Below are 18,344 nucleotides of genomic sequence, written 5' to 3' on the forward strand. Positions count from 1 at the left end.
AGGTCATGATGTCATCGTACCTCAAGCCCACAACGCTGTGGCTTCGGAGTGGCGATTTCTCCATCCAGGGCGCTATGACGTCATAGCGCGTAACGTTGTCCCCCAAAGGGCACGGCGGTGACATCACCGGGCACATTTGCGTGATGACATCACCCGCATCCCCATAACGTCGAGCTGCATCGTGCGCGACACTGACGTCACACCACCCCTCCCACCCTCCTCCCCTGGCCGTGTCTCCCACACAAATGGGCAGGCAGTGCTCGTCAAACATTGGTGGTTTTTAGTGGTGGCATGTATATTTGCTTCCCGTTTCTTAATGCAACAACAGGTCAGGCTATTGGTACCTGTTTAGTGATCTTTCGTCCTCTTGGAGGATTTGCATGTTTTAATGCAGGAACTGCGTGAGCATTATTTATAAATCATCTGCCTTTTTTGAGAATATGCAAAACGTCGAGTAGAAACAATTCTGGTGTCATGGCAAAATGTAAAAAATGCCCGGTAATCTCTAAATTATCACCTCTCCCTGAATGACCACCAGTGATAAATTGATCTCAACTGATCCGTGAAAAGATTGTTTATAGAAATAATGTTTGACAGAATGTGATAGCAAGTGTTCTGAATGGCTGATGATGATGCCGGTGGTGGTGGTGGTGATATTGGCAGGAACTACCATGTCTTCTACTATCTACTTGCTGGCGCAACTCAAGAGGAGCAAGACGAGTTCCAACTCAAACAGCCAGAGGAGTACCAATACCTGAACCAGGTGATTCTTGTGGTGACAGGACACACACACACACACCGCCATGCCATTTGCACTCTCTTGTTGGGCCAGTTCCTTGTCCAAAGTATGAACGTGAGAATTATTAGATAGTGTAGTGAATCGCAAGCCTACGCACAGAGCCGTGAATGCACGGACGATGGTTCATTTCACACAGCTGGTCGGTCATAATGCGGCACGTTATTAAAGTGTGCCTTGTGCAGTGAGGTAAGTATTCAAATGCTGTGTAAATATTTGAAAAGTAGGAACATTATGTTACAATTTCATAGTTCAAATTTCAAAATGGCTTCTATTAAATTATTAAATTATAATAATGGTTCTATTACTTGACTTTCACCTGCTGTCATTTTTTATTGTTATGTAAAGAACCTTGCTTTGAGGTTTCATTCTCCATTCCAGACTTTTTTTTTGGGTTTCTTTTGAGTTATATTGGTTGCATGTGCCACAGACTTCAATTGCCTAAGATAACACATGCATTGGTTTATTGTGAACAGTAAACAATTATTACACCGAAGCAATGTAGACTTTAAAGCAAACTGCTGTTTACTGTGAGTGGATATTTTACACCCTGACCCTTCACATGCGTGGCCTTGTAAAGATAACCAACACTAGACTGACATTCTGGGTGTCTTTCATCGCTTCTGCTGTAGAGTGCCCATTAACATGGAGTCTGGTGGCGATTTATATTTGGACGCCACTGGAGCTTATTCACTTTTAAATCTCGAGGAAAAACTCATGTCTTTAGGACTCCTTTTTGTGTTTAGGTGTTGTCCTATCGTTATACCTACGATTAGCATTGTTAGCTATGTACGGTGAAAAACATGTTCAATTTACATACATACGATTATGTAGATTGCAGAATACTCGGTACAAATCGAAGTATAATGCCGTATTGAAGTCTTCAACATGTTCCATGCAATATGAACTGTTGGAGAACATTGCGCTCAGTCATATCACATGCCGCCTTCTTAAGAACCAACCATGAGCAAGTGTAACGTTATTTTCTAGATCCATCCTTGCATTTTTGTAAACCTTATAGATTGTTTTGTTAAACCTCTAATGCTGCTACATGTGCTTTGCTGTTAAATAATTTCACTGCAAAAGCGCTTTGTCTTGACTATACTACTCTGCTGAGGTATAGTTTTGCACAGCAGTTTAAAAGATGCAAGTTGTCCATCCTTCACGTTCCAAGAAAATGGATGTAACTACAGATGCATTGGAATGTAATGAGTTCACATTACAATGTTTATAGCGTTGGTGTGGTTCTACCGTGATTCTAGGCTGCCATTTCACTTTGGCGACAATGTCATTCTCAGGGATATTTTCATTGATTTATTTTCTTATGCATGATACACTTTAACAGCCATTGGCTGGCTTGGTTTTTGCCAAAGGAATGTGTGATATTTTTGAACATACTAGAGGACGCATATTTGGAAATAATCAACAACTTTTAATCAGTACACCATCCGTGCAGCCTCTATTTGTAGCTCCAGCACTACCTTAGTGTAACTTTGTGTGGAATAATATGAAAAAAATAGTGGTTAGTATATAAATCCTGCATTATGGATGATATTGGTCGCGAAAACCTTAATGTTAAACTATAAAGAAGCTGCTAACATGAGCAACCTTTGTGTAACCTGATCCCATTCCATATTTGTTCATTGGTTCCAAGTCTTGTGAGATAACCAGCCCTTTTCTAGTTGTCATCACTTAGTATTGTAGCCTTATTTTAAACGATAGCGGTGTTCGCATTCACACAAGATTACTGTACAGCATTGTTGACACTTAAGTTTTTACAAAGCAGTGAAACTTTGCACTTAAACAACCGCTCATTTCAAGGTATCAATCCGTGTTTCATGCAATGTCTCATGTAGCAAGTTACCCAGATAGTTTGCAAGGGACATTTTATTTAGGAAACACAGTGGACTAATTGCTTGATATAACAAGACTTGGACAATTCCACATCCATGTAGCACATAGGCCAGAGCTTCAAGATATTCTGTATTGGTCTATTTGATTAATGTTTTTTTTATTGGCACAGCAGTGCTCCTAATATTCCTGTCAATGCTTCTTTGCTGCTTGCATGTGGTTACTAATATGCTGCTTTTGCCTTCATTTAAGGTTGGTAAGAAACCTCAGCAACGGGAGAGTTATTACAATGATGACACGGTTAGTATGTTTTGAGCTTTTTTTGGGGGGGGGAGATAAAAATTAAGGTCATATTATCAATGCAGATGTGATTTGATTGTTTTTGTGACTAAAATGCGGGTGTTGTAAAGATGTTGTACTTTTCATTGAGCACAAAACATTTCCAATTGAAATGAGGCCAAAAACAAGGCACTTAATTTGTAAACAGAAACTGTTTACAAAGCCTGGTGTGATAAACCAACACTTATCAGCTCTAGCCTGTTGTACAAACATTAATATAAAAAAAACTGCGATTTAAAAATAAATATCTCTTGTGGGATTAAACTGATGGCAATTGGGTGCGTTGCTGAAAGAGACAGCTGAGGTTTATGTTGGCTGCGAGCCCCCCGTGGATGGCTGTTGTAGTGTAAACTGTTTTTGGCACTTTGCTTCTGATTCTGGCACAGAACGCAATGCTTATATGGTGCGTATTTTTTTCTTCACAAAAGCAACAGAAGCAGTAGAAAAATCCCAGGAACTGTACAACTTAACCTAATATAGGCCGAACCAGAATTAGGAATTTATGGTAGAATGTTCTCTTAGCTTTGCTGAGCATGCAGAAAACGCACTTACACAGTCTAGCCTTTAAAATTAAAGTGAACAGTCCTGTCTCTTTTAGTTTCCACATCTTGTGTTCAACTACATGTCAAGTGTGCGTATTTAAATTATAACCAGCAAGAACGTAAACGATATAGGAGATAGGGATAGAGCTTTTCTCAGAATGTTCATTGAATTAATACATGGGGGGGTGGGGGGGGAGTTCAATGTTTGTACATATGTAAGCCCTGATATTGTAATACATGTGACTGTATGTGATTTATCGTGATAATTCTTTGTGAAATCTTATATTTAAGTTCGTAGATTTATCACAGACCTTATCCGGAAATTAAATAAAAGATAACGATGTTCATGCAGGCAAGCGGTGAGCTTTTGACATGTATTATCTTAAACTATATTCCATATCGTTATTTTTTAGTAAATGTAGGTCATTTAAAGGTATACCAAGATTTAGCAGTATAAATATAGAAAAATCATAATCTGGCTTTAACTTAAGCCAAAGCAAACAGACGGAAATGTCGTATTGAGGCTCAGGAAATGTTGGTGGCATGGGAGTGCTATGTACCTCTCCACAATTAAATTCACCCTCTCCCAATTTGGGCTCAATTGGAACACTTATGTACTATTGGTGTTTTACGTTGTCTTGTAGCCGTTCGTTGGCCCTGGTTACATTGTCCTCTACATGCGTGGAAGTCACAGATTTGTGGCAGTGGTGCTGTTGCCGAGTGGCTGAGTTTCTGTTGGTTGTGACGCAACTGGTACCGAAGATTTATATTTCCAGGCAATGTCCAAGTGAAGAATTATAAACCAAAACGATCAGATTACCTGTTTGTGTTATTTGTAAAACTAGTCTTGTCATTTAACACCCTTCATAGTGTGGTACTTTTATTCTAGTTCAGAAAGTTCTGCAATAGATTTTTGGCAATGGTGTTAATTATAATTTTTTTTTACATTCGCTTGATGTTACTGCTCGATGTTAACTTAACAGCTGGAATTAAACAACAAAAAATTCCACCATACGAATCACGAACAGTACCTTTGAATGAAAAACAATAAATAGAATATGTTGGCGTTTCGCTCATTCACCTTTCTTCAGAGTAGACAGAGAGGGCAGCAAGATTATCATAATAATAATAATAAACACAATTTAGAGTAAATCTTGACTTAAAGCTTTCGTGACTGCAGGAATTCATATTCTTTTGGTCTTTTGGTAAAGTCATGTGACTTTACCGAAAGACCTAAAGAATACAATTTGGATTGTGCACATATTTCACAAATCCGATGCATTGTTCGATCGAGAACTCGAATTTGTGCAGAACCAAAGCTCAAAAGTTCCTCATAAGCTGGCCTGAGGAGGTGGCCTTGAGTCGCTGCTTGAAGCTGGAGGGTGCTTGGATGCTGTGTACGTACAGTGGGAGACCGTTTCAAATGGCTGCTGGTGTAGCTACGAAGAAAAAATAACTATACTACCGGGTAAGGCCCACTGAGCTACATAGCTCTTTTTCAGAATCGACCTGACCACAAATAATAGCTCAACGAAGTGGCTTATCATGTGGAAAAACCGGAGGACCAGGAGAAAAATCCATGTGACCATGGGGAGAACATACAAACTCAAAATGTCCAGGCGTCAGGGTCGGCATTGAACCCACAACTTCCTAGATACCAGGCGAGGTATTTAACATCTTGTCACTGGGGCTGCGTCTCGCAGTTTTTTAGACATGCTCCGTAGGATGCGGCGGATTGCAGTGGTCAGCGGAGTGAGAAGGGTGGAGAGGTATGCCGGGGAGACCTTGAAAGAGAGCCCGGGTGGTACAGGATGGTGACTTTGTATAATTTTCTCGATTTGGTAGGGAGCTAGTGCAAAGTTTTTAACAGAAGCCATATGGCTGCAGCTGATGCCCAGGACTGTGTGTGAGAGCTGGTTTTAGAGCTGCTGTAGTTTGTTGAGGTGTTTTTTTCTGATGTCCACGTAAGGATTGCGTCGTAATAATCAAGGAGAGTGCCGACTAATGGTTGGATGTCGAACTTGAGAAAATTGTGAAATGTTATTTAAAGCTGACTGATTATAGATACTCATAGACAACAATTATGTGCATTGATTTATATTAACAGTAAACTGAGTTTAATGAAGAACTGCAGTATGTCATAGAAGAAATTCTGGATCAGCGCGCATTGTTATTGTGAATGAATCGTTTCCAGGGGAGCCACGTTTCACTGCTGATCTTTCCCGTGTTATTGACTGTGAAGCCAAAACCAGTCCTACAGGTTTATGAAGGATGTAATTCTTTTAACAGTTTATCGTCATCATTTGCTAGTCAGATGCATTGTCTCTACATAACTATACTCTTTGGTTCTTTTGGTAAAGTCACGTGGGTTGAAAAATAATAGATCACGACGTTTCGATCGCAACACAAGCAATCGTCATTAGGTGGGACAACCACAGCAATAAAAAACCTTCAGCAGTGATCTATTATTTTCCTACCTACGTGACTTTACCGAAAGAACCAAAGAGTATGGTTTTCTGCAGTCACGAAAGCTTCAAATCAAGATTCTACGTAACTAATTGCACATTTTAGTTTTTTACACCTGAATTAAACAAGTACCTAGGCACATTTTCTGTACTAGAATTGGTCCAAATAATAATAACATGGCACAAGAACCCCCTCGTTGAAATATGCAACAATATCACTGGGTCATGTCCATGCCTGACGGAAGCCATTGATGTAATCTACATGCAAGTCACTGATAAAAGCTGAGTACCAGCTATTGTTGACTGGTGTGTGTGTGTGGATAATAGCCGACCCAAACAGCTTCTTATCAGCTCGATACATGGCTAAACGGGTACGGCACGGGCTAGACAAGAGACGGACTGATGTGGTACAGAAGAAAATGAAGCTGATTGGATTTGCCGATGACTGGTACCAGCAGTGTCAAGATCGGCCTCTGTGGAGAAGCTTCGTGAAAGATGCTGCTGATGAGTTGGAGACTGTGGTCCTCCAGCAGCAACGGAGAGCGGAGAAGCGACGCTCACACCATTGAGTGGAGCGCCGGGCGGCTAAAACGTAGAAAGTTGGCACAGTGAGAGCACAGTTGGTGCATCTGCCAGCCATCTCATTCAATCAACTCATGGCCTCCTGCCAGCGGGCCTTTGACACTTGAGTGGTCTCAAAGTGCACCTGGCATGGCACAAGTGTCATGGTGACGTCACTTAGTGGTGAACGGCAGTTGTTGTTAGTAGCTTGATGACTGTATGTCTGCTATTGCTGACTGGTGTGTGTTTGTGTGTGGATCATAGCCTGACGGCTGCTTCACGGAAGGGGAGGACCTCAAGCATGATTTCAAGAGGTTGCAGCTGGCCATGGAGATGGTGGGGTTTCTGCCTGCTACGAGAAAAAGGTAATAGTGATCATTAAAATAGCACACAATTTGTCTCGCTTTCCATTAACATATAAAGACACCAGCATTAAGACATTAACACAGTGCTTAGAATGCATACATATTTCCACGCCCATAAGTAAGGGTTGGAATAATTCATCCAGAGCTCGCAGTCCATATTTCGAGGCATACATAATAATATAAATAACATTTACAGCCCCATTTCAATTCACTGCTAGATGAAGGCCTCCCCATGCATTGTCAGGTATGGGGTTTGTTTGACCATACTTCACCATGCTGGTTGCTGTGGATTGGGGAAAGGAGGCAGACCAGGTATGGTTCAGATATGACTCACCACTCATGCTAGCCATGGCTGGGAATTGAACTCAGGTTTTCCGGGTTTATAGCGCAGTGTGCAAACCACTGTCAGCATTCCACTTTTATTTGTTTATCATTAGATTAAGAATACGTAGATATGAATCTGTGAATTGATGAATATGTAGGTATGTCTGTTGAACTTCTTTCGCACTGTACGTAAGAGGTATACAGTGTTTTAAGTGTGAAATATGTTTTCCCAAGCAATATATTGTACTTAAAAGTAAATATACACCAATATATACGATTTATAGGGAGTGGTGATTTGCGCAGTTTACTGTTTACACGGCAACTTCATTTCCTGCCCATGGCTAACATCGATGGCGAGTGATGTCTTCCTTTACTAACTTGCACTGACCAGCGTCGTGGTGAAGTATGCTCAAGCAACGTCCATGACCGACATAGCATGGGGAGGCCGTAATCCAGAAAAGTGCTGTGAATTATTGTTGCTATATATTATATAACCATTTGCATACATTTATTTTCAAAAAAAAATTTCACCTTGAAAAACTTGAGCGTTAGTACCACGAACACACCCTGTGCGTCCTTCTTGTGCTGTGCATTGTGTAGGATTTTTATGCTGCTATCTGCCATCCTGCACCTGGGAAACATCTCTTACAAGAAGAAGCCCTACAGGGATGAGGCCGTGGAGGTTGCCACGCCAGATGTTTTATCCATCCTCTCCAACCTGCTCCAGGTACTTACCGCCGTTATCACAGTGAACAATTTAACCTTTGACCCTTTCAAAATGCCACACGCGTGACTACGCTACATGTGTTTATATGCTACCCTGTAATTTAAGCATCTTGCCTAACTTATTGAGTATTATTAAAGCCGCTGGGTGACTCAAGGGGATGATGGTTTGGCTGTGCCAGGGACCTGAGTTTAATGCACCACTAAGATCTGCTTTAAATCACCATCGGCAACTAGGTTCTTAATTTTGAGATTGTTAGTCTGTCTAAATCTCATTGCATGACAATCAAGAATCAACAACACAACAATCCTTCAATTTAAAATGTTTCAGCAGTTATATTTAGCAAAGCCCAGCTCTAACCGCGATATGTTTGACGTCTGTAAGTTCCAGCTAGCTATAGTAAACTACCTGCTTGTTTACACTGCTGAAGATAGCGCTGATCTTAGTCCTTGTCTTAGATCGACATTCAAAGGACATTGAGAATATTATCCGACGATGTCACATCCGAGTTGTTACTTGATATATGTGCCTCTGCTTCTTAGGGGCTTTTGAAAGTGAATAAAATGCTTTGTGTTGAGCTTCAATAATTTGTGGAAAAAATGGTAATGTTTTGGAAAATATAATTAATACCCATGGCAAAAATTTTGAACGGTGAACAAAATATGATAAATCCATAACTTTGATTTGCAAACATTCCATAACCATACTTTGCAAAGGAAACAACAACTTATACAGGTTTTTATCTGTATAAAGACTAAGGGACTATTACCATTCCTCCACTTCTGGGTTACTTTTTGAGTTATATGGAGTGAGACTCAGGGATTTTACATGTAAAATGTTGGTTCTCTCAAAGCTAAATGGAAGATCTTCTTAGAATTGCTATAAATCTGTCTTGATTCCAGAGTCTCATAAAGGATTATGAGATTTGGAGACTTTATGATACCTCCATATGAAAGGCGTTTTTATAAAATAGGGGTTATTACTATATTAACGTACTCACAACAAATAACTAGGAACCTGAGTTCACGCTTAATTATTGCTCATGCAGTCAGACTCGGCACTCTTATGGTGTAATAAGGCTCCAGATGAATTCCGAAACTTCATAAATTGCAGGCTAAAATAACACTTTAGGAGTTTATTTCTGAGTCTGTGTGAGGTTTTCCCTGTTGCTCTAATACGCCAGTGCCTCCATAAAGAATTTAATTTGTCGGCTTTTATTTTGTCTACATTTGTATTGGCTGATCACGGAGCTTTTGCTTTCTTACCACAGAATTTCAATGTGTGACCAAAGCCAAAAACACCAAATATGAAGCTATGATTTTTGAATGGTGTTATTGTATCAAATTTTTTTGGAAATGCCAAATTGTTTTAATGCTTTGTGATTGTTTACGTTTTTGGAACATTCTTAATTTTTAACATAATGTTCCAAAAATATTGTGGAACCAAAATATGATTGAAATATGGAATATGCTGTTTAATTTATTATTTCTTAGTACTTAAAAAAAAATGTTGCCATTTCAGTCCTTATAGTAGATTATATGTTCTGCGTTCCATTCCCTATCTATGTTTGTAGTTGTGGTTGGGTCAAAGGAAAATATATGCACAAACTTGAAGGTTATTTGCAACAACAAAAATCCACTTGTAGAAAATCTATTGAGTAGCAATGTATTAGTGTAAATGTGTGGGTATAATAGGGCTGTGGCAAAAACGTTAGGAAATGCAGGTCTTATAACCTTTTGATGAAGCTGCAGCACAACACAATTGTACCACTTATTACGGAGTTTAATATTTAAAGGCATTTTTAATGAATTGTAAAATGTAACTGTTAGGTTTAACATATTATTTGAGCTTCGGTTGTACTTGGCGTTTTCATGTTCAGTCAGCTTTTACAGTACACTTATCTGCTGAGGCCATGTGAACCACCACACTTCCTCGATTCAAACTCAAACTACTTGCCACGTGTAAGTTGAGATTGAAGATGGACAGATCTGCTTTTTTTTACCCATAATAGCTTTACAAATATTGAGGTTTTCTCACCAGCAGGGAGTTCTTGTACATTGAGGAATTCATGCGCTTTGGTTTATTTACACTCCCAAGTACATCAAGCTTGAACAGCTCACTGTGGGGCACTTGAGATGTCACCTGGCCATTGACAGTTTTACTCACACCCCCTCTCTCCTGCGACAGCATCACGAAAACTTCTGCTATCCTCGCAGCGCCTCTTGGCTAGCCACCGAACAAAGAGAGTCACTTGCATCGCGCGCTTTCAGATGCCCTTCTGCGGCAATCTGGAACACTGCCTTTGGATGCTAGAAAGCCACTGGAACTATGCACTTTTAAATCTAGATTGAAAACTATTTTTAGAACAGTTTTTTGTGTTTAGTTGTCCTCCCCCCACACCTCCGATGTGCACGTCTGGCTACGTACGCTACAAAAGATGTTCAACGTACATGAGGAAGGGAGGAAATGCTTACTGTTTGGCATGGGATGTCTCACCGCAGTGTCTGTTAACTGGTTTTGAATGCACTATACATCCAAACATCCTGTTTATGAATACACTCAGCACATTTGTCAATAACATTGCCTTAAAAGGAAAACATATATAAGAGGTGACGTTTCGGGCGATAAGCCCTTCTTCGCACGTGATTGTTGTTTATGCATTTAATGTTTGACGCACGTGAAGCGTCGCACCTGCATATGGCGAGGGCCACATCATGCCGCCATTTACCTCGTGTGGAATATCCGGTGCCCTTATCACCGTTGGCCTTTGCAATCTATTGCCAGACATGAGCACGTGTCACCATGTAATATGGAAATCATCGTTGAGCAACAACAAATGTCAGTTTTTTTCCCATTTGCAGTAATCCTTTATTATTATAGTCACTTAATACATTAATGGACCTTGTGGACCATGTATAACTTTGTTTGCCTTTGGTTGCAGGTCAAGGAAGAGATGCTGACCGAGGCACTGACGACCAGGAAGACGATGACTGCCGGCGAGAAGCTCATCCTGCCGTACAAACTGACTGAGGTGGGCGGTTTCTCTTTGCAGTTCTTGAGATAGTGCCTCAGACTTTCGCAGGTCATTTGCCAGTGGCACACCAAGGGATTTTGCCAAGCCCATAACTTCCTGATTGCTTTACTGCTCCCACGGGAAGCATTTTCAAAATAGCCCTTGTTACGTTCGGCTTGCGGTGTAGCCAGGAAAAGCAGCCGGAGAATGATACGGGGGTAGAGAGCAGACTCGGAGATGGTGGGGAGATTTTAGCTAGGAGCTTTGTAGCATATGGCTGGGAATTAACATGTGTTTCTCCGGCAATGTTTGATGATGTTTAGACCTTATCTGTGTTCAATCTGTGGCAGAGGAACGCTGAATGAGTTATGACCAATGGTGGTGGTCCATTTAAACTTGTGATTTTTCTTGGAAAGACTTGTGCGAAAATATGTAAATTATGACTTATCGGGTTTATTTTGGCTGAACATGGATAAAAGCAAAGGCCTCACTATGCGCTTTGCATATGTTTTCAGTATGTATCTTTAGTGGTATTGGTCCCATAGGCAGAGAATATTGAAACTCTCGAAATAGTGTTTGCGGAGGAAGGGGAGAGAGTGTCGCTTTGCAGAAACCCGAATTGAAATGAATAGCCCCTTGTCAAGGTCAGCGTTTTAAATTCACGAATGTTCACCACCGCTGTTTTGTTCGGGGCACATCTCTTTAAAGTCTGCTTAAATGCAAATACGTGTACATATTTGAGTAGAAAATCTTGTTCTGCGTGGCTACGTACCGAGGGTATGGACCTGGTTCTCACATCATTCTCACGCGAGACTGAAAGCGAGACTCGGCTGCCATGAGATTCATAACGATGACCAAGCAACTTGTCTCCGTGAGAATAGGTAGAACAATTAAGTTCACGTTGCATGGATGGACTGATTTTGGTCATCGGGCTGTGTAATTTCCACGACTGGCTTAAAAGCTTGTAATTTTGAAACAAAAACGTCAGCAGTAGCAGCGCTTAGTGCTCACAATTGGCAAACCACATCTTGCACGTGACTGTATAAACGATGGGTCGCACTGCCCATCCTACGCCCACACACTGTCCATCCTACCCCCACACACTGCCGATCCTTAACCCGCACACTTCCCATCCTAGCCCCACACACTGCCCATCCTACGCCCGCACACTTCCCATCCTACGCCCACACACTGTCCATCCTACCCCCACACACTGCCCATCCTACCCCCACACTTCCCATCCTAGCCCCACACACTTCCCATCCTACCCCCACACACTTCCCATCTTAGCCCCACACACTTCCTATCCTACCCCCACACACTTCCCATCTTAGCCCCACACACTGCCCATCCTACGCCCACACACTGCCCATCCTAGCCCCACACACTGCCGATCCTTACCCCACACACTTTCCATCCTACCCCCACACACTTCCCATCCTACCCCCACACACTGCCCATCCTAGCCCCACACACTGCCCATCCTACCCCCACACACTTCCCATCCTACCCCCACACACTGCCGATCTTTACCCCGCACACTTCCCATCCTAGCCCCACACACTGCCCATCTTAGCCCCACACACTGCCCATCCTAGCCCCACACACTGCCCATCGTTTCCTCATCTACTGCTCACTTTGCCTCATCTACCATGTATGCTAGCTACACCTGTAGCCACATGCACTTGCTTGCATGGCCCGTCAGTGACCCATTCATGCCCATATCTCTTTCACACCAGCCCATGCTCAATATTAGCCCTGTTTTTTGATATCCACTCGATTAGTATATTTCTGTCATTTTGTGAGAGTTGGTAATTGCACTCGCATATGTATGCACCTGTACATTGAAGTTTTTTCGTACCGTGCGTAGCTTATCGGAGGTGCAATTAGCACATGCTCATTACATCTACAATCATTGTTAAACTCTATATATTCCTGTGACCTCACTGCCCAAACCTCAGTGCCTTCTCGAACTGCCAGTTGGTGCTTAGTATAGCCCGGTCCCTGGTGTCCTTCATCACGTTTCACTCCGCAGGCCTCACCCATTGCCCTTAGACACACATTCCCATCCCACACAACACAAAGCTGCTCCTCTGTTTTGATTTCTGGGATACTTATCTCATGACGCCATGGCCCAAGCAATAAAAAAAAAATTGAAGGCTGTTTCCTTGAACAGTTTTTTTAATTGGCCTTCCTTTAGTTGACTACCTTGCCAAACCTACACCCATTCTTGGCCTCTGCTGTTGTACACCGATCATTATTAGCGACTTATTTCTCCACGTTGATGATCTATCCCACTCCACTCCACTACGTTTACTTCCCAGTCAATTCTTGAAACCACTGACCAATCTTCATTCAATATCCAACTCACTCCCAATGTTATGCTCTTGACCTTTTCCGTCTCCAACACAGTTCATTGCTTATGTCCACGTCACCTCATCAGCTACAATTTTCTGCATGACCAAGTACAGTCCTGAATGCTGATTGAACCATTCCACTGACTGCCCTTCATCTGGGTGCTATCACCCTCCTCTTCCTCTCCTTTGTTTTTCTGCAACTTGCTGCCACTCTTTACACAGCCAACTACTGTCCTAAATTTTGACTTAAAACTTTCGTGACTGCAGGAATTCATATTCTTGGTTCTTTCGGTAAAGTCACATAAATAGAAAAAAATGTAAAGTAACATTTTTTTTTGTATAAATAGAATTTTAATGTTACTATTTATATTTGTATTTTTATTGTGGTTTTTTGCTTTTATTATTTTCAATTAATAATTTTTATTTTTTTATTTTTGTTGTAAATGTAATTTTTTTCTTTTTACTTGACTTTACTGAAAGAACCAAGAATACAACTACTGCCCTATTTCAACGGCTTTCATACTGCGTGTAGGTGTGTGACATACTAATTTCTCTACTGCTCCGCACCCATTCCTTACATGTCTCCATATGAGTTATCATTGTCAAGAAAACCCTTTAGCTGTGGTGTTCCACAATGATCTTCCTATGGCTCTTTACTGTCAATCTCTATCATTTTATTTCGTGAAACTCATCGCCTTCTCGTATGTTATACCCCCCAGTCCTGTGCCAAGGACACTCAGCTGTACATCCCCATTAACTCCATTAACTTCACCCCATTAACTCCATTAACTTCACCCCCACCGCCTGTACTCAACCTGCCATTGGTACAAACCCACGTTGGATTTATACCAACTTTCTACGATTAAGTAAATCCAAGACAGGTCTTCATTGGGAAACAATCAGTAAAGTGGAAAGTGCTATCGTACTGAGAATAGGTTTTTCCCTTTTTTTCTGGCAACAAAACTTGTGTTAAGATGTTAAAACACCAAACTGAAACCTTTTACAAGGAATCATGTCTGCATTAACCACAATATTTGTGGTTAGAATGCAAAACAAAAAACACCGTTTGAGACGGGGCTCAAAAGAAAGCTGTCTGGTGTGGACCAATCAGTTTCAAAGACAATGCATATATTATCAGAGTATGTTTTTTGTTTGCATTCTGACCACAAGTATTGTGGTTAATGCAGACATGATTCCTTGTTAAAGGTTTAAGTTTGGTGTTTTAACATCTTAACACCTGTTTTGTTTGCCAGAAAAAAGGGGAAAAACCTATTCTCATATTTTGGTTCTGGCAAACGAGGTCCCATAATGCTATCATACGTTTCTGAAAATAAGACATCAAACTTGCAAAGAGTATTTTCAGACTTGAAGTAATTCTTGATCCAACTCTCTCCATCTCTCAAAAAACGTATTTTTGTCACTTTCACATCCGCATGTACTGTGCAAATTTATGTTGAACTTATTTTGCCCCGTACGTAGCCAACCGTGCTAATCGGACATGTAGAGGGAAGGACAACAAACTAAACGCAAAGGCAGTTCTAAAGAAATTCGTTTTTAATCTAAATTTAAAAGTGCATAGCTCCAGTTGCTTTCTAATATCGGAAATAAGAGCGTTCCAGACAGCCATAGAAGCAGATCTGAAACAGTGTGATGCGGTGACCATCTTTGTTCTGAAACCACTGTCCAAATATTTGTCAACTTTATTTTCCTTGGCATTGTTACCTCTCTTGCTTCCAAGACCACAAATTATCAAGAATGCTGCTGCCAGATTTCTCACCCACACTCATAAAGGAGACCACAGTCATCACGCCCCTTCCCTTCGTTGACTTAACAATAAGTGATGTGATCGATCACAATATCACCCTTTGCAAGATTTTCCGCAGTTTTGACCCCACCTACATTTTCTATATAATTTCACCATACACCCCCTCCATACGTCTCTGTACCAGTAACCAAGGCCCTCTGTTGACATCCACATCCAGCCTGTTTCGAAACGATATTGTTGTGTTTTTTTCCTGACAGCCCATGGTGTGGAGAGGGCACTTAATAATGCCATGGAATACCAGCAGTGTTTGTTTAGCACACGTTGACTGCTGATGACTCCCAGAAAGATTAAACGGGTCCAGAATGTACATGTCTTTAAACAAATGCTGCTGGTTAAAATAAGTCTGAAAAGCCAAGAGGCTAAATGTTATTTTATTTTTACGTGGAGACACAGAACAGAATAATATTTATGTAATTGTTCTGCTCAATGGGGGAGGTTACTCCTCAGCTGCCCTTGCTATGTGCAATTGTCTCCCACTCGCCATTTACCCTCCTGACTTCCTTCCCATGCTCATCTTCCACTTCTTCCCATGCTCATCTTCCACTTAGACTCTTCTTTGCACTCTTCCTACATCTGACTCTTCTCTATCCCCAATACTAATTTCCAGCTACAATACCTTCTTGTTTTGTTTGCTTTCTCTACAAAACCCCCTACTCGCTTCTCAAAACATTCTTGCTCCCATGATAAGGAAAACTCCCCTTTCTTAAAAACCGTCACCTCCTAAAAGTCAGTTGACCGCCTAAGGGGTAAGGCTCATCGTGTTTAGTGATGGGCTTCGGAAGGGATAAACGCCCCACCTATACGAGTGCTGTCTTTTCCAAGAGTGTTCGAATGTTAATTATAAAGTTACTTAACACGGCATGGAAAGATTGACAAGGTCGTTAAGCAGTACTTATTTTGATTTCCCTCACCATTCAATAGAGTTGTGTAGTATAGGCGAATGAAAAGCAAAGCACCTTTGACGGTGTATAAAATGTAAAATAAAATTACGATTGCTCCTGCTGTTACGACGTTTTAGCAATGCGCATAACACTGGGGTAGATATTGTGAAACGTACATTATTTGAATTGACATGAAGATCTCTCTTAAAAAGCAGATTAGCTTACAAATATTGAATGGTACTTGATTGAGTGATACCATTTTTGGCAATTATTAAGGGATATCTATTTAAATAAAAAAAAGTTGGCAGTCTTTGGTCTGTGCGCGAGATAACCAATCTTTATTAAAGTTCATCGTGAAGTTGCCTTGTCAGGTTTTCCGCCCCTCTGTTCCATTTCAACTGGAGCTGGAATGGGTCTTGGGGTGGTGTAACCTAGTGTTATATTATTAATGACGCACATGTAAGACCAGGGATTGTCAGTGTTTATCCATTTGCTTGCTTGTGTAATCCCTGTTTAACAAAGCTTGGAATCTTCCCTGGAATCCACACCCCTGTTTTTTTCTATCACGCCTGTTGAAAGTTCTCTTTGTTCATTTTCAAGGTTGCTAGCAATCATCAGTTAGCAGATAAAAATGCACAAGGTGTTAAGTGAATTGGCCACATTTTAAAGAACAGGGACTCGCAACATTTTTTTTTGTGAAATAGCAAATAATTATTCGAAATATTTTAGCAGACTGTCATACAGTCCATAATATGAATTGTAAACACCGAGAAGTGATACATTTTATTTGTTGATATCCATACCAAAGAACTCGACATTGGCGCTACTGAACACGGTACTTTCAAGTTTAATACCAAATATATAAATGAGAAATGCCACAGACGAATCCGATTGATTGTGTACTGCTCATTTCTAAAAATTGGACAACACCACATATTTGAGGGGGATTACACATCACAATTTGGATGAGGCTGTGGTATGTTGCCATGGCATCGTGCATATTAGGCCCGTGTACATTCCAGAAATAGGCAAACTTAAAATGTAACATTCCGACAGCAACCAGCATAACAAAGAGCATACAAATTCTGGTCTAACACATGGCCGATAACATCGTTGACTGAAAAACATCCTTAAAATGCCCATGTCACTTCTTTAAGGGGGTGGCAGGGGTCCTTTTGAATTGCATGCATTTTCTGGAATTGGGCATGCACAGTGTTGTTGTGTTTTTTTTACAACTGGGGTTTAATTATGAGCGAGACGGTGAAGCTCGTCTGATGGAGGTTGTGATGTTTCCCATGAGCTGAGAGTGCGGGCGGCTATTGCCTGCTTAGAAGTACAGCCGCTACCCACAAAGGCGCAATTGTTATGCTGTTGTTGCAAGCTCTACACTCGGGCCTAAGTTTTCTTTTGAGCTGTGGGAAAGTTTATTTCCAGCAGATGTACAATTACCAGGTAATTATAGTATGATCTTTTTTAAGGTCCGTGTCTCATTTATATAATGCCAGGAAAATGAAGTAGTTCTCACAGGGATGAGAAATGGCTGCATTGAAGTTCGTGGTTTTGAGCCACCTTTCTCTCAATACGTTTGTGTTTAGCGCAGTCTGGTTGTGAGGGTGACCAGTTGGAAGCATCACGCAACACGGCATTCTGGATCCCTTACAGAACGTGCGTAGAAGAATTCCCATTACAGCTGAACCATTGTTTGGCTGTTTTGGCTGTTGAATGCAATTGCATTTTTAATGAATGGCTTTCGGTGGGATAGAGAGTGCTTTTTATTCACGCTTGGAGTGTTATGGCGGCACCATAACTCCAGGGTGTTGACCTGTTTACACCTTTTACACATTGTGTGTTTTTTTAATTCTTGGCAGTCACAACAGCGAAGTGTGCTGGCAGAAATTTCTGCTGGACTTTCTGGTTTTCTCAGCCCAGACTTTTCGGCTTTGTCGACCCATCGTTTAATAAAACACGGGACTGAGCCTCAACTGAAACATTTCAATGGGTCACTGAAGAGACTTGACTTTCCAGTTATTTTGTCTCGGGCATGAGGAGGAATGACAATGTTATGGTGGCCATGGTAGAACAGCTCTGTCCATTGACAGCACTGGTACAGTTGCTTTGGCGAGGCTGTGCCACTGAGTAATTGTGACAGATGACCTTTCAATTTGAGTAGCCTGTGGTGCAGTGCTGTGTGGCGCAGGTGAAAATGGGGGAGTTAATGGACCCATTGACTTTCTGTGTGGCACTATAATACTGTACGGGCACACTGCCCTGCCACCCATCAATCATTATCTGTCTTAGTTT

The 18,344-nt window shown here is 41.2% G+C and overlaps 1 protein-coding gene across 11 annotated transcripts in view; it reads left to right on the forward strand.

The window, feature by feature from the left end:
* Positions 1–18,344, forward strand: part of MYO9A (myosin IXA) — a 178,996-nt gene that overhangs the window by 73,600 nt on the left and 87,052 nt on the right. For 10 of the 11 annotated variants that reach the window (XM_078621208.1, XM_078621230.1, XM_078621243.1 and 7 more), the window contains exons 5-9: positions 664–763; positions 2,900–2,947; positions 6,819–6,919; positions 7,844–7,970; positions 10,909–10,998. In XM_078621208.1, coding sequence (XP_078477334.1) covers positions 664–763; positions 2,900–2,947; positions 6,819–6,919; positions 7,844–7,970; positions 10,909–10,998 — 466 coding nt within the window. The remainder of the gene's footprint in view (positions 1–663; positions 764–2,899; positions 2,948–6,818; positions 6,920–7,843; positions 7,971–10,908; positions 10,999–18,344) is intronic. The other variant, XM_078621219.1, reaches the window with a different exon arrangement.

Source organism: Lampetra planeri, chromosome 3, assembly GCF_965212315.1.
Source record: "Lampetra planeri chromosome 3, kcLamPlan1.2.h2, whole genome shotgun sequence".
Lineage (NCBI taxonomy): Eukaryota > Metazoa > Chordata > Hyperoartia > Petromyzontiformes > Petromyzontidae > Lampetra > Lampetra planeri.